The sequence below is a fragment of the Pelecanus crispus genome, chromosome 2 (genome assembly GCF_030463565.1).
Source record: "Pelecanus crispus isolate bPelCri1 chromosome 2, bPelCri1.pri, whole genome shotgun sequence".
Taxonomy (NCBI): Eukaryota; Metazoa; Chordata; class Aves; order Pelecaniformes; family Pelecanidae; genus Pelecanus; species Pelecanus crispus.
The window spans coordinates 117,880,529-117,905,737 of NC_134644.1; the positions used below are offsets into that span (position 1 = coordinate 117,880,529).

General features: G+C 41.6%; 2 protein-coding genes across 4 annotated transcripts in view; both read right to left on the minus strand.

Annotated features, from left to right (window-relative positions):
- ANKRD12 (ankyrin repeat domain 12) overlaps positions 1-192 on the minus strand; it is a 70,585-nt gene extending 70,393 nt beyond the window's left edge. For all 3 annotated transcript variants that reach the window (XM_075706372.1, XM_075706371.1, XM_075706374.1), the window contains exon 1: positions 121-192. The gene's annotated coding sequence lies outside the window, so the exon portion shown is untranslated. The remainder of the gene's footprint in view (positions 1-120) is intronic.
- Positions 193-5,929: 5,737 nt separating this feature from the next.
- NDUFV2 (NADH:ubiquinone oxidoreductase core subunit V2) lies at positions 5,930-21,049 on the minus strand. The gene is made up of 9 exons (XM_075705655.1): positions 20,950-21,049; positions 18,860-18,925; positions 12,861-12,923; positions 12,661-12,777; positions 10,875-11,043; positions 8,417-8,526; positions 7,423-7,499; positions 6,390-6,496; positions 5,930-6,111 (listed from the first exon to the last, which is right to left on the minus strand). Exons 1-8 carry the CDS (start codon positions 20,989-20,991, stop codon positions 6,403-6,405), a joined length of 738 nt encoding a protein of 245 aa, XP_075561770.1. The 5' UTR covers positions 20,992-21,049; the 3' UTR covers positions 5,930-6,111; positions 6,390-6,402.
- Between the last annotated feature and the right edge of the window lie 4,160 nt (positions 21,050-25,209).

Below are 25,209 nucleotides of genomic sequence, written 5' to 3' on the forward strand. Positions count from 1 at the left end.
CGCCGTTCCGAGCCAGGGCGGCGGCACCCCGCGGGCACCGCGGCGGCAAGTGGGATCGGGGGTCGCCGCCGCCGCCGCCGCGCACCGGTGAGGGGTGGGGAGGTGCGCTCCGCTCCTTACCTTCTCCCGGGAGCCGGCGGCGGGACGCGTCCTCCTCCACCTCCTTCTCCTGCCGCCGTCTTCCCCGCTTCCTCTCTCCGTGGCGGCGCGGCCGCGGGGATCGGACAGGGGAGCGGGTGCCGCCCGCCGCCACCGGCGGTGCCCAGGGGCTCAGGCCCGGCTCCGGCCGCCGTGGCTGTCGGGTTTGAAAACACCCCTCCCTCCCTCCCTCCTCCCCCGCCCGCTCCCTCCCTCCCTCTCACCCTGCGCTGCCGCTCCCCTCCCCCTGCCGCCCCCCCCCCACCCCCGACGTCGCCGCCGGGGCCGAGCCCGGCGCAGCTCCCATTGGCCGCGCCCCGCCCACGTGTCCCGCGCACAGGGCACGGGCGGGCACGCGCTGCCGCCGCCGTTACGGCGCTCGGGCGGCGGTTGGGGGGGGGGGGCGCAAACGGGGAGGGGGGGACACGGCACCGCCCCGCGCCCCGCCCGCTTCCTCGCTGCTGTGCGGGCTGGAGCGCCTCGGCCCGCCGCGGATGCGGGCCACGGGGAATAACGGGTTCGCAGGGTGACAGGGGCGCGGGGGGGGGGGGAGGGCGTGAGGAGGAGGCGAGGAGTGCGCAGGCGCCGCGGCAGCCGCGCTTCTTCTTGGCCGCGGCCGCTGGAACTTTCTGGAAATGGCGGCAGCCCGGCTGCGGTGCACCGGGTCGCAGGGATGGGGCGAGGGGATGAGAGCTTCCAGTCCCGGCGGGACGGGAGCCGAGCGAGAGCCACCGGCGCTGAAGGCCGCTCCCGCCGCCGCGCCCTCCCCGGGGAGGGATTTTCCGGCGGCGATGGCGCAGTGAGTTTTAACGGCCGGCGCAGTGCGCGTGCGTGGCGGCGCGTCCGAAGGAGGCGGGGCGCGGGCACCAGCGGGCACGGAGGGCCCCCCCCCCCCCCCCCCGCTGCGGGCAGCGGCCGCCTTGTTGCCCGGCGTACGCCCTCCGGCGGGGGCGGAGGGCAGCGCTGCGTAGCCGCAGGCTGCAGCGAAAGGGGCCCGCAGCTCTTTGGGAGAGAGAAGCCCCTGGGCGCAGGTGCGTGTGGCGCGGTGCCGGGCAGCCCCGCGGAGCCCTTCGCCTTGGGGGCACCCGCGCCCAGAGGCTGAGGGAGGAGACGCCCGGTGCCCCGGTCGGTGCTGCCTCCCGGCGGGGGCAGGCAGGGAGCTGCAGGGCCTGGGGGGGGAGGGGGGGGGGGGCGTGCGGCCCCTAGCCCCGCACAGCCTGCCCTCTGACGCGCCCGCTTCCAGTTTTCAAAACAAAAAAAAACCCACCCTTTTTTGTTTTTTTTTAAGTATGTCTTGCTTGCGCCAACAAGCTAGACGTCATATCAATGCATCAAAAGGGGTTACAGAAGTAGACTGACGTTAGCCCTAGTTGCAGCCTTGAAAACGGGTCATTCATCTGCCCTTGTGAAAGGTTTTGCATCTGCTTATTAAAATAGTATGTGGTAAGAGTTAAAGAATCTCTGTGGTTCTGTACTCATGGGTTCTTTAATCTCTGGATTGCTTCTGGAACATGCTAAAGATAGGTGGGCTGTCAGGTAGCACTTTGAGAAGGCAGCTAAACAAAGCCCTTCCATCTGATGTAGTCTTAATTGCCATGCTCAGCCTGCTACTGGATTACTTTCATCTGTTACTGTGTAGGAAGCAAGAATTCCTTTGTATTTACTATGCAAGTCAGAAACACGAATTTTTCAGAATTAAAAGATTACTTTGATTAAGGCCATCTAATTGTGTGGACTTCCCCTATGTTCTGATCTCCGCCCCTTCATGTTCCAGCGTGGGTAGAGAACGGCATCACATACTTCAAATGTCCCCATCGTGCACAACATCTTATTGTTTAGGCCAACTTCTCTCACTTGCTTTCAGAGCCTTATTGTACAAATGCCAGTACAGATCATTTGTGTTGTAAAGCAACTGCCTTCATTTTCATTTGATTCTGTGAGTGTAGCTCGAGTACCATCAGCTGACCAGGAGCAGGTATGGTGGCACCCGTGACCACGTAACAAAGGGAGTTGCCTTCACTTCATATTCTTTCATGTCAGGTTGATTACAGAGGCCATCACTTGAGGTGGCAAGCAGATTGAAGAGTAGACAGGCTACTTGACTGCCAGCCTAAGTGGAGTAGGAACCACTTCCCAAGGCAGAGTATTTTTTTTTTCTCCTCAGAGTACTATATAGGGATGATACTGATGATTCACCACCTAAAAAAATGACAGGCGTAGTGCAGCACTGTAATACAGCATTCTGATCCTCGTGCATCAGCACCAGTAGCGTGCAGGATTTCAGTCTGTGTTGGCAGGTGCTCACAACCAGCAGCTGAGATAACGGGGAAGGAGTCTCATGAGCAACACCTTCTTGCAGCAGATGTTAAGATTTGATAATACCTATCAGTAACTAAAAAATACAGTTCTTTAAGACTTTTGTAAGAACTACTGTTTGGACTAACAAAAAGGATCCGTCAGTTAATTGCTAATTGCTACCCCTACATTAGTTTCTTCCCCTTGTCTCCAGAAGCCCCTCCTTTTACATAGCACAGCTGCAAAATGCCTTTGTAGCTGCACTGTGTTGGCGTGCATAGTGCTTCCCTTGATCTGCCAACATCTTGCATTATCAGCTGTGTGAAATAGTCTTAAGACAAACATGCATGGCATCTGGGTGAACTGTGTCATCGCTGAATTCAATCTAGTAATTGAATGACTGAAAATCTCAGACTGCAGTACAAAAACCTAAACCCAAGAACTTTATCCTAAGAACCTGCAAAATGTCACGCTGGTGAAAGCACAGGCACTAGCCTCGGGTAGGTAACCAGCAGGTCAGCCAGCGAGCCCAGCTACCACACTGTGCAGATGGAACTGAATTTCATTGCTGCTTCCTATTTCATGACAGAACATGGTTCCAGGTAACATTTTTCTAGCCATGCGTGGAGGTCATGGAAATCCTTTCCGTTATCCAACATCGAATGCATCATTGGGTATCTAGTGGAGTTTCCTATTACTCCAAACATTCTTCCATCTTTACCAAAGGAAAAGAACCACCACCACCCACTCTCTCAGTCCACTGGATTCTTTGCGTGCTTCCATGTTCTAAATCTCATTTCCTTTCCCAAGACTGTACCTATTTTTCTTAAAATCTCCTCTAGGTAGTCTTTTTTTTCCTCCCCAGTTAAAGGGCTTTCTTTTACTTTCTTTTCTTCTGCTTTTACATTTGGAGAATTAATATAGCATGTTCTTTCATTTTTCCCTCATTCAAGAAGAGGGGCAAACAAGAACACTGAAAAGACAGATTCAGTTCCATTACCGTTGCATTACCAGTTTAAGAACTATACTGGCTGTTGCTCTAGTTAACTCACTTTTCATTTAATTTACCACCCAGTACTCGCACAGTCCAAGATATTAACCAGTAGACTGAAACTGCAGAATTAAAAATGTTTAATTATTTGACAAGTTAGTGTCAGCTGCCCAGAATTACTATTAGTAACCTTCTGCTATTGAGAATAATGGCAATTATGTCCTGTTAGTATTTGTTACCTAAAATATTCAATACTAGTAAAAGCAAGCACAGGGTATTATCTGCAGCTATTCAAGAACAGAAAAGAGAACTCAGATATATTAATTCTTACACTATTCTAGAATTCTTCCACCTTGTTAATCCTCATCACAATCCTGCATAAGTTATCATTGCAAAAATAATTTTATATATAGTGAACAGCTACATGTAAAATATTGCAGAATCTGTATCTCTAGTTGAGATGTTTTAAGTTTCAAATGTTCAAATTTCAACAAAACCTGAAATAACACAAGATGGGAATTTTTTCTTTAATCATTTTTCTTAATATAATGACTGCCAAACTTTTTTGATGTAAACACCAGGACCATAAAGCCTCATATAATTGATGAATGAAGTGGGTAAGATGAGAGAAAAGCATAATGGTTATTTGCTTATTTCTCTTCAAATATTTCACAGTCCTACAGATGCCCTACAGTATTCAATTTAAACAGTGGTGTATCAGATTTGTACCATGCAATAAGGATAACATAAATTATCCTTTTCTAGTCAAGTGATTGGCAGACTGTTACGTGTTGCATCAAAATGACTGATGTCTGTGGAACATCACTAACATGATCTCCCACAAATGGGAAGCTGTTGTGGCCCATATTCTGCTCACGAGACAGACATCAAGATTTTCACGTACAGATGGAATGAATAGGGGAGAAAAGTGGGACAAGGCAACAAATTCTCCTGTCCAGCTTTACCAACAGGAGGAGACTGGCATTCTAGAGCTTTGTTTCTGTATACTTGGAAGTTTCAAACTTGGCAGGTCCAAAACTATGTTTCCCTGCAACACAATTATGCAATCCCAGCGGTTTCACTGTTGCATAGAAAACCATGAATAATTTTAGCACATGACAGTTCTGTAACACATGCAAAATCCTCATTTATATTCAACGTATACTTTAAAAATAGTCGCCTGCTTTGATACTAGGTTAGTATAAGGTAATCCTATATGAACTAGAATACAGCTTTGTTGTTAGAGTCAAGCAAACAGCTTAGTTACAGACTGGTATCTTAAAATGAGCCTGTCTTTGCATCAGAATGTAATGTGCTGTCTGTCTCATTTTATGTCTCTAGGGAAGTGCCACATAGTACCAGATGCCCGGCCTGCTACAAGGCGTGTGGCTGTTACAAACACTGGAGTGACCTTTCAGAAGAGCATTCAGCAACTTTAAGTTACAGATAGTAACTGTAAGTTACAGATAGTAACTTTCAGTCCACATACTATTTTCTCATATGCACAGTGTTCTGTACCACTTACATACAAGATTTTTTTCATGCGTATTATGTGACTGCTTCACTCATGACTTGTATTTATTTACCAAATTTACTTTCCCATTTGTATGCAATTCCATTATTTCATTTTATAAATCTAGTAGTGTAGAAGGGAGAGAGAGTTTTACATACAAGTGATATACATACATATTTTGCTCTCAGAACTACCAACAGTAACATTACTTGTTTAACAATACATCAAGGAACTTCACAGAGCCTACCAAAGTAAAGGTGGGGCATAAACAGACTCTGTGAGATAATAATGATGCAGGGAAATCCATAGATACAAAATTTGGCTCAGAAGAGGGAGAATAGTTTAGGGAAGTACTGTTAATCAGAATATCAAAACCAACTAAATACAATATAGAATAAAATATAAATACTCCATCTGTCACATTAATTGTAATAAGAATGCAAGTTCCACGGCAGATTTTAGAAGAGGCAGACACGATATGGTCTCACATGACTGGCACGTTCACATTTCCTAATTTACGTTGAAATGTATCTGTGTATATATATAAAGCATTTGATGAATTTTACAAGCATATGTATTAAGTGTCAATATGCAGTCAATTTAAAAAAAAAAAATCTTCAACTTCTTTTATATCAGGAGAAATACCTCAATTTCACACAGATTAGTTCTGAAAAGTAGCTGATCCCCAGCAGTAAGGTCAAAGAAGGATCCATGAATCAAGTAACTAGTTTCATATATTACACTTAGCCAAATACTAAACTGTTTTGGTATATTCTGTCTTCCCCCAACTGCATACCTTAGCTGTATTGAATAAGTTTGTACAGGAAGTGGTTTCTTGTTGCTGTTCATTCTTTTAGTAGAGTACTACTGGTATTTGGGGTTTTTTTTCTGTAACATGATAAAAAGATAATCTTCACATTTTTCCTGGTCACTGAATGGTAGCAAGAAGAATTAAGACTCAAGAAGAACTACTTCTTACTGAACCTACCAGATTTTTATTTTATTTTTTGTTGCACAACACAGCTTGGATCTCCTTTCCTGTTTGTTTTTGTTTTTAAATTGCAATTAAAAGTAACATGCGATGAAGTTTTGTCAGGTAATCTCCTTTCAGTTTGTTTCCTTGTGCATTTGCCAGACTTGTAATTTAGTTAGTTTTGTTGCTTCTTCAGAGAACCTTAGAAAAAGTTGCAAGTATTTTCAATGACAGATCGAAAGATGCAACTTTCATCTCTCGGTGATTATAAACGGACTCTTTCAGTGAGTCACTTTACAGTCTACAGAACCACTTTTCTTATAACCTAGACTTATGATTATGCTTTGCAGTAGTTAAAACCATGGTAAATTAGATAGTCTAATTGCTGTGGCTTTCTTCATTTTTTAAAAGAGTACTAGAAGATACATAATTTTACTGAGATTAAAGTTACTTTATTATTTTCAGACAGTTCATCTTACATTACAAAATTCCTTAGAGGTCAGCTCGAACTCCAAAACCTGGTCCTTTGGGTGGTTCAGTCAGAGAAGTAAGGCCACCAGCTGGCTCACAAGAAAAACGTCCACTCCTGAAAAATGAAAGCAGTTTTTTTTTTCATTCCTGGTATTGTTATAACCTCAGATACTGTTTAATCACTGGATAGAAGACAGTTACAAATCTGACTTAAGGCTGAAGTAACTTTTTTTCTTTCATTCTTCCTGTTCATCCTTCAGAAATGCAAGATTCTACTCTTAAATCAAAAGTATTCCAAATTCAAGTAGTGACAAATAGTTTCATAACTGAAATGCAAGACAGGACCACTAGTTTTCTTGTTTATTTATTTATAGGTTGGCCAGAAAAAAGTGATGTTGATCCCAGTAATACCAAAGGCAGCATCCAGTTGTATCAGTCATATTTTTGTTAAAGATGCTTCCCTGTGTTTGGAAACTAACTGTTTTAAGATTATTGTTCTTGTTTTCAAAAAAATCATTATAGAAACAACAGGAATAGGTAACACACCCAAGTCAAATTAATTCCTCCATTCACACAAACTATAACTATCTATAGTTGGGCTAACAAAGAACAATCGGAAATAACAGATAAGAAAAGTTCAGAAATAATAACCCTTTCACAAACTTGTGATCTTTCTGGGTTTTGTCAGAAATAAACAACCCAACCAAACATCAGGCATTTGTTGATTTACATAATCTAGACAAAAAATCCAACAGGTGGTGTCATTCCCCTATTAGGTACTAAAGCCAAATCAGAATTGACATTTTCACATTTTATGCTCCTCTAGTCAGTCATCAACAACATGAAAAATTCTCTTCTCAGTTCTTTCCAGTTCTTTTTCGGCTTTGAATATATAGAAAGGCACTGAATGCATGCCATTCTCTTCAGTAATTAATGCTTTTTAGCTGTAGGTTGTGAACTCCAATCACTGGAACAGGAATGTAGTTTCTCTAAAGGATCAGCCTTCAAGTAGTGGGCCATTATTATGCAAATACACCATACCTTGGGCCAGGTTTGGGAACTTTGCCAGCCTTTAGCTCATCAATTATGTCTTCAATATCTTTGGGTGTCAAATCTTCCTGTAAAAAAACAAACAAACAAAAAAAAATCAGATCATTGACAAAACAGAAAAAGTCAGCAATTATGCTAATTGCAGCATTCAAAATCCATCATATAGTGGCTTTCTTAGGTGTCATCCTAGCATAGGTCATTTTGATCCTGTCCATTAACACACATACTGGTTCAAAGAATTAGGAAAATTAAAAAGCCTACTGTCATTTTAATGTTAAAATTTTTATTTTACATATTGTTGCAGAAATTATGTTGAAACTAACAATGTTGATGTGGGTCATCTATAACAGGTTTCTGTTCTCAGCTTCCTTGGCATATTAGTGAGCTGGATCTCTGCCTACCCACTATACATGTGCCACTGCACATTCTGCAAAATGGTGTCAGCTGTAACAAAAAAAAATTGCGGGTACAATTCAAGAGAACAGTTCTTAAAAAAATAATGAGATTGTGGTAACAAAAGAAAATATTTTCAATTTTTTTTTTTTTTAAATCTGGATTCAGTTAATACATTAATTCCTTTGGTCTGATAGCATCCAAGTGAGTCATAATTCAGAAGTCTAAAAGTTCAAAAACAGTGTTAAACCAGTTCACACTTTCCAACAGATTGCTTTAAAGTGCTTTTAAAAGCTTATCAAATACCTATTTAAAAATTCCAGATTTATGGGCAGACCACTATCACAAAAATGCATCATTCCACTTGTATAAATCAAGACAGTAACTGGAAGGAAAGACACACAGATACACTGTCATACAGATGAAGTGTTCTAGGAAGAGGCCAAGAAACTAGAAGATGCTCTAGGTTATAAATTGTCCCTACCAATAGGAATTTGAAGTAACTGACCAAAACTTCAGAATCTGGAACAAGTGAAAATACAGGTAACCCAGCAAATAAGTTTAATCTTTTAAAAGGGAATGTAATACTTACATAGTAATTGTCATTTATTTGTACCATCGGTGCATTTACACAAGCACCTAAACATTCCACTTCTATCAGGGTGAAGAGTTTATCAGGTGTTGTTTCCCCAACTTTTATACCTAAACCAATAAAGAATATTAGGTTCAGCAATAGTTACTGAACAAGATTAATAAAGCACGAGTGTTAAGTACTCCGTAGGCTTCTCATTACTTGTATTTTGGCCTTAAAAACATCTGCATAGTTAAATCCTCTTAAATGAGTCCAAAATGTTTCCATTAAACAAAAGATTCTAATAAACTGTGAAGTCAGTCTTTGGATACATTTTTGAGACCTCATTTACAGGTATGATTAACTGAAAAATAACCATGAAACGACAGTTTTAAGAAACAGAACAGCTCTACTCAGGAGCATTTTCAGTAATCAATACAACAGATTGAAAAAATAGGGAAAACATCGCTTTCATGTGCTGATATGAAATGCATTACTGTACAGTGTGGAGTACTGAATTCCCACATTAACAAAGATCCAAGCATTAACATGATTAGCTACAAATTCATATGCATCTTCCAAGTTTATACACAAAGGCTTATTTCTTGAACAACTCCGTACACATACTTCACTTCCATGACACATTATTGTTCAAGCGACAGATACAAAGGGCAGGTTAGCCAAAATAACATCTCAGAGTCTGATCTTGACAAAATACTCCATGGAAGGAAGAATGCTGAAAAACAGTTTTCTTCCAGAGTTATTAGAAGGGGAAAAAAACCTAATAAAAGTCTAAGTAAGGCCTGTGTCTCATTAAGAGCTACACAATCATCCTTAATGCTTTGATTTCTCAAGCTAAGAGTTTCAGTTAAAATTAAGCTATCTTTGCAGTAACAAGCCAAGACAGATTTCATCTAGATGTGCCTTTTCCAGACAACAGAATACAATGAAATGCAAGATAATAAACAACTGTTCTGCAGCTCTTATCACAGTGGTTCTCAGGAAGTGTTAGCACAGCTCATGACTTCATAGAAGGGGAAGAGTTGTTAGTTGCTGATCTTATCCCCTTTTCTCCCCATAACCACCCAACAAGGAGGAAAAAAAAAAAAACAACCCACACACAAACCCCATGGGTTCTCCTTACATCTCATAGGATGCAGCACTCACAATTGACTTTTTCCATGGAGCATTCATAAGTTAGGTTAACATCATGTTTGCCATCCAGAGAGACCTTGACAGGCCAGAAAGGCGGGCCTGTGCGAACCTCACGAAGTTCAACAAGGCCAAGTGCAAGGTCCAGCACCCGGGTTGGGGCAATCCCAAACCTGGATACAGGCTGGGCGACGAGTGGACTGAGAGCAGCCCTGCAGAGAAGGACTTGGGGATACTCGTGGATGAAAAGCTGGACATGAGCCAGCAATGTGCACTCACAGCCCATAAGGCCAACCGTATCCTGGGCTGCATCAAAAGAAGCGTGGCCAGCAGGTCGAGGGAGGTGATTCTGTGCCTCTGCTTGGCTCTCATGAGACCCCACCTGGAGTACTGCGTCCAGCTCTGGGGCCGCCAACATAAGACAGACATGAACCTGCTTGAGTGGGTCCAGAGGAGGGCCACAAAGATGATCGGCGGGCCTGGAGCACCTCTCCTACGAGGACAGGCTGAGAGAGTTGGGGTTGTTTAGCCTAGAAGAGAAAAGGCTCTGGGGAGACCTTATAGCAGCCTACCAGTACCTAAAGGGGGTCTACGGGAAACATGGGGAGGGATTCTTCATCAGGGAGAGTAGTGCTAGGACAAGGAGTAATGGTTTTAAACTGAAAGAAGGTAGATTTAGATTAGATATTAGGAAGGAATTCTTTACTGTGAGGGTGGTAAGACACTGGACCAGGTTGCCCAGAGAAGCTGTGGATGCCCCATTCCTGGAAGCGTTCAAGGCCAGGCTGTATGGGGCTTTGAGCAACTTGATCTAGTAGAAGGTGTCCCTGCCCATGGCAGCGGAGGTTGGAACTAGATGATCTTTAAGGTCCCTTCCAACCCAAACCATTCTATGATTCTATCATCTTACTTAAGTAAAAAACCCTCAAGTAAAAAAAAAAAAAAAAAAAAATCTTATTTTGCATATAAAACAGTGCCATAGCATTCAGAGTCCTCTCCTATATATGGGATAGGGCTTACTGTCTCAGTCCAAGCGTCATACTAGAATAATGCATTTCCCGACAAATTGCCTTTAAAACCACTTTAAGACCACTAAATTGCACTCCAGACAATGGCCTTTTCTGCTCTACTGTAATGAAATCTTTAAAAAATAAAGAATAAATGCCAAATCTGAAATTTGAAGTATTTAGTGCCTATTCTCCAATGATTTCACTCCATATTTTCAATACTACTGCTCTATCCCCACCATATGAAAAAATTTTACTTCAGTATCATTAAACAAAGGTAAAAAAAATTACAAAAAGTGTATCACAAATTTGTGTCATACCAAGCTTCTTCTTAATGGCTTCTAAAATACTATCAGAGTCTCGCAGCATGCAAGGCGTGGTAGTGCAGACCTGAATATGGTATTTGCCAACAGGTTTGCGATTATACATTGTATAGAAGGTTGCTACTTCATACACTCTCATGGGAGGCATTTCTAAAATTTCAGCAACCTGTAACAAGGGGAAAAGAGACACCATATTGAATTCTCACAGGGCGTCAGTAAAGGCATTTAACAAACCATTTCAATAAAGTCACCTGTCCTCTCTCTGCAGTGACAGATAAAGAGGGAGGAGATGGGTATCAAAGCACAGCTGTATTCAAGTGCCAAGAAAAGACACCTGATTGGATTCACCCTGCTCGAGCACAAACTCCACTAAGCCATGGATCAGCACAGCAAGGAGCTTGAGTCAGTTCCCTCCAGCATCTAGCATCATACACAAGCCTAGACGTGAGGAGTCAGCTGGGTTCCAGCTTTCATTGTCAGCTCCAGCTCATACTGCACTTCTGCTCTTTTGCTGTATGAACGAACTTGTACACATCTGCCCGCACTAACCCACGTAAGCCTTTTGGTAAGGGAATACTTACAGACCGGTACTACGCTCACCTAATTCAGATACAGCAGGTCTGCCTCGGGTTCTGTGACGCACCAGGGCTGGCCTTAGAAACACCACTGCTACATCTGCAGATTGGCGTCACAGCTAATAAATATGGAATGAAGCATGATCTCCATGGAGCCAGTTCTGGTGTAAGTCCCTCTGACCTCATTAACCTGGAACCCTGGCAAACTGCTCAGGTTGAGAACTGGCTCTGTTTTCAAAAGTGTAACTGTTTTATGTTCCAGTCTCTACAGCAAGCAAATAACAAACCACAGAAAATGTTTTTTCTCTTAAAAATCTTAAAGATTGTTTTAAACATAGTATCAATCCAAAACTTAAGAGTAAATAAACAAAAATACTTTTCCCATTCAGTATTAAAGGCAATTTGAGGCTTTATGCCACACTGTAGAAACAGTAACAGACACAGTAAGTTGCCTTTCTCTAAAGGTGCACTTAACTCCTTCAGTAATTTCTGTAATGCTCACAATCCCCATTTAGCATATCTTGACTGAATTTAAAACTTTTCACTTTAAAACTGATGATATGCCAGATTGTAACACAAAATATGGTAGACTTAGTCACACGAATATAAACTGGAATTATTTATTTCTTGGTATTTGACTACTGTCATGCAACCTATCACTTTGGAGCAGTGTAGTTGCTTACTTGCTTATTTTGAAACAATTTTCATAATTTGATAAGTCTTCTGGGCACTTGCTGTGAGCCATTATAAAACACTCATGACACATACTACACTCATGCTGCTTTGCAGAAGTCTTTAGAGGCCTAGAGATTAAGTACAGTCCTGGCAATTAGTACCACTAATCTGAGAGGAGAAAAACCCCACCATCATTATCTTTTTTTCTTTCTGCAAATTCAGCAGTGAGCAAAATTTCTCAAGTTTCTGTTCCTACTTCCAGGATGATTCTGGGAAAAGAGCCTATCTAAATAAAATCATATAATTTTTGTTTTGTTCTGTCTGTAGTTTCTAGCAATGGGCTAACATTATGTAAACAACAGAGCCCAGAATTCCCTGGGTTAGTTTTCCCTTTTATTTTTTAAATTCCCTCATAGGGAATTCTCACAATTCTGTGCCACGTGTATGCTTTGATACATAAATGCTAATATTCTAGTAAGATATTTAAAGAAAACAGTGAAATCATGCTTGAAAGATAATCAAGTATGAAATACCTTGTTCATAGCCGATATAGGCAACCATCCATGCTGTCTTTGGGCCAAATCAAGTACTGCCATGACAGCTGCAGACTTGTGTCCCCCTGGGTAGTTGTTTATGATTGCTTCTATTCGCTTTTTAAAGGAAAAGAGGGGAAAAAATATCAGTACTGACCTAAAGACAAAGTCAGCGTATTTAACTTTTTTTGTCTGCATACCTTTTGGTTTTCAGGTGTGAACTCAAATGGTGTATCTGGATTATTTTCAGGACTATCTCTGTGCTTCAGGAAAAGAAAAAGAAGAAATGTAAAAATAGGGTTGTCAGGAAATTATTCAAGATGGATTTACTGTTGTAAAATATCTTCTCATTAGACAGTTACAGTTGAGTTGCTTGAATAAAACTGATATATTCCAGATAAAAATTTCTTAGTACTCAATCATGAATGATTAAATATCTCTGGGAAAGTTATCAAAAATATTGGTAATTATTTCATCACTCTTAAAAATAATTACTTATTCCTGTTATTTCCTATTTAAAAAATTATTTCTTGAGGAATATGGTGGTGTTACCAAAATATACTTTTTTTTTTTTTTTAACACTTTATACAGTTTGGCAATTATGTTCAAACTCATCACAGGTAGATTATGAGTCCTCTGGTTAATACCTTAATAAACAACCAGGGACTAAAACAACAGCCCATTTTTTTTCTTTTCCCATGAGACAGTAACTATAAAAACATTAAAATTCATCAAGCAGCTTGCAATATAACTAAAATGTTTGCACATTCAAACACACATTATTAACCCATTTTAACATATTCTTTTGATTTGTAATGGATTTCAATATTTTAGTTTTAGATACAATTCTGAATCAGAGTGGAAGAAGCAGAATTTTCAATTAATATTTCCAAAATAAGGTATTCTATCATATTATTTTTAAGGTGGTTTTCTAGGGAAACGTGAAATTGAAATTACTTCTTCTATTGTCAGAAAATAGAAATTTGTACGTCTTGAAGAAAGTGCCATTTTCCTGTAAGAAAATCTTAGTTCTGACAAAAATCTTTATCCACCAGAAAAACTGCCTGCACAAAATTTTCAGTTATCTCTAAGCAGCTCATCTATGGTATCCTTGAAATACTCATACCTAAGTTTGATTCCAAACTTTATACAGTTTTCAAATTAAGAAAGTTGCAAATTAAATGGAAAGTTTGGGGAAGAATGCAAGCTATACTTGAGGCTTGATGTTAAAAGTAATCCACAACCAGCTAATAATAAAAGCTTTAAAAGTGTATTTAGGAGAAAGAAACCTACTCTGTTGACTTTCACTTTGATAATTTTCTCAAGTAAACTAGTGTGATTTCACAGTTTACACAATGCATTATTAAGCAGCAAAGGATTTAATGAAAAATCTTCACACTGCAAGATACTTACATACTGAAAGATTGTACAGAAAGATTGTACACAACTTAAAATATGTATGGTCCATAGCTATTCCTGGATTTAGAAATTTTAATATGGAAATACCAAAAGGCCAAATACTTAACTTCAATTACATCTGTTGGTCTAGTGAGAGGTTCCCTTTGCTTATCCTGTCCATATCCTGGAACAGACAGTACTACTGCCACCATCAGTTTGAGAGCACGTACCCCTACCACAGTTCCAAGTCAAATATACAAAGTACAGTCAATATCTACCTCTCCACCAAGGATGACTTTCCCCTAGTAACAGGAATTACAAAAAGATAACCAGTTCCCTTTGAACACACTAATATTTTATGAAGTATGAATTTATTGCTTATTGTGCGGTCTACAAGACAACATAAAACAGCCTTTAGAACACAATTGCCACTATTTTAGACTGACCCTTCCAGATAAAGGATCTGACTCCTTGCGTGTAGTGTTGGTGGGGGTTTTCTACCAAAAGTTCTCAAAAGAGGCTAATGGAGGAAAAACTGATTGGAAATACTACGCAACTTTTAATTTTTTCCCCTTACAGACCTGTTCTATGTCTTAGCTGCACAGACCAAATCCATGATTCATGGTAAGTATTTCCAGAACTTGACTTTTCCTTCTCAAATCTGCATGCCTGTTTTATTTCAGGCTGCTATTTTGCCTTCCATAGGTCTCTGATACAGTTACAATTGTACTTGATCTCAATTTATTTTGCAAGTAAGTGTATTCGATTTATTAAAATCTCCCTCTTTGTCTAAGAACAGCTGTTCTTTTCAGGGTATCATCTCTAAACTGGTATCTTTAAATACTCTACACATGAAGAGGAATAATAAAGACTATACCTGAAGCTACAGTTTGCCACACAGTTCTGTGCAGCAAGGCTCCAAGATACACTGTAAAGGCTACAGTACATGTGAACACTAAATAAGATCACGTCACCTTTTTTTGTTTTCCATTTTCCTAAATGGGCTTCATCTAATTCTGTGCTGTGGAGAGTCTGATTGTTTTCTTTGAGAGCTTACAGAGTTCTAGGCCTACTGAGCTGTTACGAATTTGTCAATCCCATGTTCCCTAGTATTCCATTTGTCTGACGAAGCACATTTATCTGAGACTTACAGGAGCTGATTTGCTCCTAAGTGATACTGGTGCATTTCTGCCCTTTTTTAGGATATAGATTCTGCAGAACAAGACCAGAATTAAGGATGTGGTACTGGAAGGAATACTACGTTGCATCACAGAATAGCTGAGGTTGGAAGGGACCTCTGGAGGTCACCTGGGCCAACCCCCCGCTCCCGCTCAAGCAGGGACACCCAGAGCTGGTTGCCCAGGACCACATCCAGGTGGCTGCTTCTGAGTATCTCCAAGGCAGGAGATTCCACAACCTCTCTGGGCAACCTATTCCCAGTGCTTGGTCACCCTCACAGTCAAAAAAAGTGTTCCCTGATGTTCTCTGAGGCCATTCCCTCTGGTCCTATCGCTGGGCACTGCTGAAAAGAGCATGGCTCCGTCCTCTTTGCAGCCTCCCTTTAGGTATTTACAGACATTGACAAGATTCCCGCCTCCCCCAGCCTTCTCTAACAGTCCCAGCTCTCTCATATCAGAGATGCTCATAAAGAGAAACTAATATATTAAGACTTCCTCCATACACAAACTTAAGTACAAACCATTATGTCTGTACCACCTATAGCAATTTGTTGAAAAGCAAGGTCAAATTCTACCCGCACATTTTTCCCCCCAATTCCCTTCTTGTGCTCCCCAATTTCCTGAAGTCTTAACACAGTATGTTTTCATTCCATGCATAGGCTTGACTGTATCACATTTGCATTGCAGCATTCAGCCTAACCTACTTGGAGTGTGAACAACTGCACTGCGAAGGCCTACCCAAGCCATGCTGTCCCCACAGATGATTGTACTCTTCCATGGAAGGTACTAGGCTGCTGAATGTTCATCTTGCATTCCTTTCGCTACACCAGCCTGGGCCATTTATTATTCTTTTTCAGTGATCTAATCATCTTTCTTGACACAGAGAATTATTAACGAGCACTGAAGAATTGCAGTATAATAACTAGAATAATTTAGCTTTCACATATACTGCAAAAAAGTTGGCCTGAAACTTGAGCTATGCCCTTGGTAAACACCAGTCCAAAACACTGTAAACCAAAATGAGAGAACTGTGTGGTTTGCAGGGGAAACGATGGCTAGAGCAACAACCTGTTAAAGAGTCCGTATCAAATCAGTAATGAAAAGAAATTTATTACTTCTCCAAGGGGAAAGTACCCTACATTGACTATTGCAGCAGAACTCAAGATATAAGCCTCTCAAAGAATGGTGGAAGGGCTCTTGGGCCCAAGTATTTCACTGACCATGTTCACAAATAACTAAAACTATAATATAGCAATTATCTAACCTTCTGTACTGAACCCCTGTGCAGCCCTATGACAAAGCCCACATCAGGGCAGTTGATGTGTTAAGGAAACTCAGTCCATGTGTTGAAAACCACAAAGTAGAAAAGTTAAGTTCTAGCTGTTAAGGAGGCTAAAGACAGGTAAAAGTCAAAGATAGAGAAGACATGTTTAAGGAAAGAAAGGTAACCATTGTGAATAAAAGTATCTTTGAAAGCAGGCCTTCCCTAGCCATCGGAAATATGACAGATTTGGAGCAGGTCTCTTATGTTACTATGGGCAAACTATCTAGTTTTAAATGTGATATACTTTTTCTGGAAGCGTGATCTAGCTGCCTGTGATGGTACCAAACTGAGTTCAATGGTTGAAAGTCTCTTCTTGTCTGTTTGAGAATAAAAAGGAGTTTCAGTAGAAGTTGTTTCTGTATGTTTCTGATAACACGCAAGGAAAAAACTTGCATGAAAAAAGTTTGCAAAGGGAGGCACAGGCATGCAAATCAGAACTGCCTTTTAATACTAGATTTTATGACAACCAGGTCCCCTGCTAGCCTGTCCCTCGCTGTTACAAAACAAATATGCTGTATGCATTTCCTTTCCTCACATATAGATTTCATGTATGGAAAGGGCAACAAGCACCACCAATATGCTTTGCAAAATAAAACCAAGACACTTGTGTGTCAACTGACATACAAAGAGGACCACCACAACAGGTTACAGTTACTCCCAGGTAAGGCCGCTATTCCTCCACAAGTAGTTTTCAACAACCTTTGACACTTCATCTGCTTGTAATATTCCAGAAAACTAAGACTTTTTTTTTATATTGGGTTTTTTCCTTTACAGAAGTCTGGAGGAAAAAAAGTCCCATTTTCTGATTGTATACAAACACCTAGTGTTGATTAAAATAATGCCTTCAGCTCAAATCAGCAGGATGAGTTTCCCCTGAAATTTGCTGTGTTAAATAACATCTGAAATTTGCTCTGAAGGTTTTTAGTTGTAGTTAGGGTAAATAATTACACGCACAAATGACATCCAACTCTTTTCTTCCCATAGCCTTTTACTTCACAGAAGAACAAGTATTACCCTATTAAAAAAAAACCCCAAAACCAAACAAGCACACACATAAAACAAACCTCCACAAAAACAATTCCCTACGCTCTTCTAGCAAAAAATCTGTTGCTGAATAAAAAATAAAAGAAGTCAATGATGCTATTAAATAAACAGCTGTAAACCACAAGTAGCTAACTAAAACACACAACTTTACTTTTCTACTTCCTTTTCTCTATATTCAGCCTCCTCCCTCCAGCAAATAATTTAAACAGTTACATAAATCTTGAAAAATACCTGGAGAATTTACAAAGCTATCTAGCTTCATATGCCAGGCACCAGCATCCGTTAGGGTACCAAAGACACCTTTTGCCTGTCGTCACCAACCTCAAACTACAGCTGACTTTTCCAAAGCTGTCAGCCTACACTGTTTCCTCTATTCCTTGAATGCAGCTCTCGCTCTGTAAATCATCAGTGCCTGCTCAGGTTTCTGGAAAAGCATACAAAGCATGTACTGTAATCCCATTAATTTAATCTTATGAGAAAAGCTGTAGAGACAGCTGCAGAAAGGAAACAACAACAACAAAAATCCTGTCCAAAAATGCTGAGCACCTGCTTTCAACAATGTGGTCAATTCTCTAGCAAAGTGCTGATCCCTACCAAATGTTGGAACAATGCCAAATTATTCAGCTGTTAAACTGCAGAGTAGATAAAGCTCTGAATGGAGCAGAATGGGACAGAATACACCTCTTCAAGATGCTTCAGGTTCTCTTCAGAGGTAGACAGACAACACATCTGCTTTACACATTTAAATTCGAGGGCTTTTTCTTTTTTGCAATCACTATTACTATTGATACATATTATGATAATGCCTAATGGCCTCAATTATGAATTATTACATAACATGCTGTATCTTATATAATATGAACAAGAACTGCACTTTTGAAATCCTAGTAAACAGGGCTAGACTTGGACCTAAGGGTAATTCTGCAGTAAATTTTAGAAATCAAGAAATTACGCCTGCAAAAAGTTTCACGAGCTTCAATTACAAACTCAATTAACTCCAATAAGAACAGGAAACAAGAACTGTCTTATAACGAAATAAAGTTTAAGCAAAGTCTCATCTGCAGTCACACAGTATCACCATTACTAAGAGCTTTCACTACATAAGGAAAGAAACACAACGCCAAAACCTAAAATAAAACCTTTTGACACTCCATCACAACTCTAATAAAAAGTTAGAAGCTTTAGGCAGATTAAAAAAGCATATGCCAAGCTCTTCTTACACATCCCCCTTATAGTAAAGTAGAAAATTACTTACCACAAATAAGGTTCCTCCACTGGCATTGCACCCTGCTGTTCTATGTAAGTATCGGATTTGCCTTATCTACAAACAAAGTAGATAGTATTAATAGTTAATAATTTACATACTGTAGTGGCTGCTTTCAGAACCAGCGTGATTTCTATTCTAATTGTAAACCATTAATTCTACTGTCATCACTAATAATTTAAATTAAGTCAAAAAGAGACTGTTAAGGGCCCTCCTGTACTATTAGGAGAGCAAATCTCTTAACTCACCTTGACCCTTTCAGACAATGCAGAAGTTAAAGGCTTTAACGTCAAACAGATAATACTCTGCCATAGCTGAATTTAAATGCCTTGAATACAAATTCTCATCAAATATTTCATGAAGAGTTTTCCAGTTTGTTATGTTATATATGTGCTTTAAATTTAACGTTTGCAGAAACTACCATTACTACCGAGGTTTTTCTCTAGTGTGCATTTACATGCTTCTTCAGCTCTTATCCAACTGAACAGTGAGATCAGGCACAAGAGGACAAGCGTAAAGTAAACACAAATCTGAAATATCAACAGAGCACAGACCCATATACAAGTTCTGTTCAGCTAGTCTCCGTATGCTCTGTCTGGATCCGTCATGCCAAGACAGATCAAGATTTCTAGACTCTACAAATCTACTAAGATCATTTGATAATATTGTCTTGTCATAAGTAATCACTCTGTAATAAATTTAATTTTATATTAATTTTTATATTGAATTCTAGCTCAATTTTGATATTTCTTAAAGTAGAAGTATAGCATATTTAAAAAAAGAAAAAAGCCCTCCTTAATTACTTAATTTCTGTTACTATATAAAATTTGTGGGACTTCACGTGTATCGGCACCAAACTAGCAAAAACACAGTCACGGGGCCAGATCTGAAATCCAAGTCTAAGCACCAGGGGACTACAGTCCCTGCTCTTCTGCAAGAGCAACCTGATCAGCTCGATCTTTTCAGCAGCAGATCATGTAGTTTCACCTGCAATGTAGTTTCACACAACGGCTGCAGTTTTCCCTGTCATATGATCAGTCCTTCCAGGAAGCACTGGATTTACTACGCAGTTATGTGTATTATGTTGCATGCATCCATTTCCTCTTCGCTCCCCTCTTCTGGCTCATGCGAAAGTAGCAGCCAAGAAAACAATTCATCTGTGTCAGAGGCCAAAATGAACTCTGGGATACACGGATAACTCTGTGGACTGCAGACTGTTCCTGAGTGCCACCTTTTCCAGGACACTCTCAGACTGTTGTCTTTATCAACTGACATGAAGCACATCAAATGAACTGCATGGCATGCCAATGTGGGTGTTCTCAGTGAGCCAGACAGCATGTAAAATTTAAGCAAAAGGCTTAAAGTGTAAGTAGAGCATGCAAACACAACTGAAATTCTGCAGACAATGCTGAAAGGAGCATATAAATGAGGATGTGATGCTCTGGTATAAACTATACTAAACGCTAAGTAAATACAATGCATATGCAGTGTTGCTTCAAGAGGAAGCACTTCAGATGAAAACCCTTTATTCTATCCAAAGATACTGTTCTGTTTTCAAGAACTACACCTGTAAATCCCAGACTTGAAGAAGAAATACGAGGAGCCCCCATTTTTTGCAGACGCCTAAAGGATTTCAATTGGTGTGAAGAGTTGACTCAGGACTGAAAAACAAATTAATGGGCTTCCTTCCAATAGCTGGTCCTACGCACACAGGCAAGTCGGAAATTTTATTTCCACTTGGGAAGCTTCTCAATAACCCACAATAAGCACCGAGCAGTTACTGCTGACGCCTTTTTCACTTGACGCAGGCAGCGCGGCTGTGGAGCACGTCAGGCAGCTCCGGCAAGCGCCGGGGCCCCGAGGGCGAGGGAGACACCCGGGCAGCGACGCCCTTCCACCGGCTGCGCCGGGCCTTTGTTCCCCGAGGCCGTGCCCCGCTGCGAGACCAGCACCGACCTCCCACCCCTCTCCGCGCCGCGGCCTCCCTCCTCTCCCGCGGCCTTCTCCAGCCGAGCGGGCGCGCTGCCCGGACCGGCGGGGACAGACCGCGTCGCCGCAGCAGCAGCGGCCTTCCCCCTTACCGAGCGTGCGGCCCCGGCCCGCAGGGGAGCGCAGAGGAACATGGCGCCGGCGGCAGAAGGCAGCGGCGACCCCCGTCCCCCTCCCCCTATCCCTCTCCTTGAGGCCTAGGCTCGCCCTCCGCGCAGCGGCAAGGAGACCCGCCCCGCGCATGCGCCGGCCACGCCCGGCTGCGCGCGCGCCCGCCCGCCCGCCCCGCGAGCCTGCCGCCTCGGCAGGAGCGCGCCGCCGGCGGTTGAGGCCGTTGGCGGGCGGCCGTTGGCGGGCGGCGGTTTGTGCCTGCCCTCGTGACGGCCGCCCGTGCCAAACGAGTGGGTTGGCGGTCACTTTCCTCCGCCCGCAGGTGTCGTGAGTGCCTGTTCTGGAAGGAGGGGTCATCCAGACTGCCCCCGCCTTGCAGGTGTTGAATTCCTGCCCTGTCAGACCTGCGAGGTTGGTGTGGAGTAACGTGAGCAAACCGCAAGATCTGTATGAGAATTTTCAGTGACCTTTAACCTTTTGTGACATAAATCGGGGGTGAAGAAACAAATCCTTTTGGGAGCAAGTGTCTGTAGTAATGAGTACTGTGTCCAGCTCTGGGGCCCTCAGCACAAGAAGGACATGGACCTGCTGGAGCGGGTCCAGAGGAGGGCCACCAAAATGATCTGAGGGCTGGAGCACCTCTCCTATGAGGCCAGGCTGAGAGAGTTGGGGTTGTTCAGCCTGGAGAAGAGAAGGCTGCGGGGAGACCTTATTGCGGCCTTTCAGTGCTTAAAGGGGGCCTACAGGAAGGATAGGGAGAATCTTTTTAGCAAGGCCTGTTGTGACAGAACAAGGAGTAATGGTTTTAAACTAAAGGAGGGTAGATTTAGACTGGATATAAGGAAGAAATTTTTTACCATGAGGGTGGTGAAGCACTGGCACAGGTTGCCCAGAGGGGTAGTGCAGGCCTCATCCCTAGAAACATTCCAGGTCAGGTTGGCTGGGGCTCTGAGCAACCTGATCGAGTTAAAGCTGTCCCTGCGCACTGCAGGGGGGTTGGGCTAGATGATCTGTAAAGGTCCTTTCCAACCCAAAGCATTCTATGATTCTGTGAATAAATAGAGGAAAATTGCAGAAAATGGTGAGGGTTTTTTGGCCCTCTCTTTTCCTCCTTTCTACACAGTTTTGCTGATCAGGGTATTTAATGTTTGAACTGCTTGCATCCATATTTTGACCTCCCTTGATTTGAAAAAACAAGACTAAACATATGATTGTCTTCTTGGCCTTTGATAAACATTCTCATTTTAGGGTATAATTCAGTCAGTACACTACAATACTGGAACTAAAGAAAATCTAAGTAACAGGCTCTTCCTTGGATGCAACAGCTTGTTAGAAACATTGGTCACAGATCCATCCTTCTGTAGACCCCTTATCATTCAGGTCTTCCAATGAGGAATGCAAATGTATCTTTTTCTCTGGAAAATAAATTCCCATTTTTCAAATAACAACAAAGAATGAAGTATTTTATACCAATGAGCACTCAGCATCACAGATTTGCAAAGCATCAGCTGATGTTCCAACATCTCTTACCGTATCCTCCTCCCTGAGGAGGAATCTCCCCTTGCACTCCCCACCCTCTCGTTTACCCTGGCTTTCAGTGATGCAGCCTTATTAAATTCATGCAGTGCACGGTGAAAATCTATCCACGTATATTTCATTTTTGCAAAAATTGTGGCGATCTGCTAGGCAACACTGTGAGTATCAACTACTTGTAGTAAATACGTGATAAAACAAAAATGCATCCTTCCTTACAGTGTTTTCCTTCATCCAAAACGTTACCTTATTTTTCATCTGCTTATTTGGGTCGACAGACCCTTTTTTACTTCATTTCGGTTTGCTCAAAAGGCAGGATTAACTACGCTAGAGCAAACTGAATTTTATCAAAAAAGATTTCATGACCGCATTATGGATTCGTACCGGTACCATGATCCATCCGGGCACTTGTCGGGGCAAAAGGCCGGGTTCGGCAGAACCACAGTGTCTCTGCCTGCGTAGTTGGATCTGGAGGGCTCCTGTAAAGCAACCTGTGTCTGTGGCACCACAGGAGCCCTGCTGCACCCTAACAGAGAGCTCTAGACAAAGCCCAAAATGCCAAGCAATGCAATTAAAAACCAGTTTAAGATACTTAGATTATTACTCTTTCAGCTAGTTGCATATATACATATTCACAGATATACCCCTATGTATGTGTTTGCACGTATATATTTGGTAACTGTTACTGAATTAATGTCCTTTCAACAGAATACCTTTCCTTTGCACAAATCAGGTAAGATGTGGTGCTAGCTCTCTGGTTAGATTACTGCCTTTTACATTTGGGTTTACTGTAGTCAGTGGTTGTTTTCCTGCTCCTTATTCTTCATTTCCTTAATGCTGAGAGCTACTACCAGCATTTGTAATTTAAGTGCTGCTACCAGTATTTGATATTTTCATTGATTTGTTTTCACTAATTATTTAGTTGCTTATAAACCTCATTTCTGTGCTTGTATACTACCCTGAGATGAATTCTTAAAACACTTAAAAGAGTGCCTAAAGCAGAGCAACCATAATGGTGCAGTGATGTTCAAGCACAAATTACAGATCCCGTCGCTAAGCCAAATTTTTATGTCCTGTTGAGAATCTGCCCTAGGCGTACAGTCTGAGAATAGCAAAGGCCATGTAGAATTAGATTCAGGGACTGTTCCTGCACAGATAAATTCAGAAACATTCATTTGTTTACTATAAAATATGTAGTCATGGTAATTTATTAAGTATGTAAGTTAGCCTAATATGCATTTTTCAGTTGGACTTCATAAACGTGTTACTAGACAAAGGAAAAAAAAAGGCATTTGAAAGCATTTGTAGTTTCAACTTAGTCTATTTATCAGATGACAATACTAAAAAAATAAATTGGAAAGAGTGTGGCCTCGAATGGGAGTCCAGTATCTGCAGTGATCCGCAGGCCGGCCCATTGGCTTTGTGCGTTCTGCCTTCCACGTGCGCTGAAGTGCTGAGGTCCTGCCCACGCCGGGCCTGATGCAGCACCGCAAAGCACGTGCAGAGAACCCCTCGAACCACCGGTGATTCCTCACAGGGTCTTTTATGGACCACAGTGATCTCAGACAACTCCTTTTCCGGTGTGACCCACCAGTAAGGGAAGCCACGCGAAGGAGGACGAGGCTCCCTGTGTTTTCTCTTTTGATAAGGGTCTGGAAATGCAGCAGGCGACGTACTGGTGCCTGTGTCTCCGATAGGGCAGGTGGGAGAAATGGCCAGGCCGCCTCTCTCTGTAACCTCGCACCCTGTCCCCAGCAGCCTCGCAAGCTCTAATGGCATGGGCTAGTAAGGGAGAGATGGAGAATACTATTGTTTTCTGCAAAGGTAGGCTAGAGAATTATTCTTGCAGTCAAATAGTTATTTACTGTGCCCTTGGATTTCTTTGTTAGTGTGCATTACGCCAAATAATTGCTTTCAGGCTTTTGTTTTAAATGGGAATACACTAGGGATATTTAATGACTGTTACATTGCTCTCCATCTTGAAATACAAAAATAAACAAATTGGCTGTCATTAATCTTCAATCCATTATTCATGTACAGGCACTCGCTGTGTATTTTCTGACATTCAAAAGTAGTACTTCCAGCCGTAGCAGTACAAGCAATATTAACCAATCATACTTGAAAACATTCAATTTTAATTATTTTATGATACATGCTCTAACATTAAGTAATATAAATAGTAAGTAATTTGCAGTGTAGGGACTGTGAATGTTGGCAAGCCATTTGAAGAGATTCTTCTGAAAACAGGTCATCTGGAGAGAACATAAATACTATCAAATGGTATCACAGAATTCTTATCACATTAAAACACCTTCAATCAGTTCTGCCATCAACTATGTAAAAAAGAAAAAGAAAAGGCTATTAAGATCTTTCTGGAACCTCAGCATTATACATTAGTATGCTCATTTTTACACCAGTACAGTGATCTATTTTAGGAAGTGCGAAAACACAGGGGACAAACAGAAGAGACCATATTAAATAATTAAGACCTAAAAACATTGGAAAACAAAACATTCTCAGTTGCAATCTTTGCATTGCAACATTGTACAAAAAACTGGCTTATATACTCAGGATTGTTTCAGCTGAAAAAGTGTTGCTGTCCTTGTGATAGATTAGATTTAATTAATCAAAAAATTACATGTACTGCAGTGCAGAATTAGTGTAAAGTATGATCTGAGACCCATTTCTGTAAGCGAAGAAGAGACAAA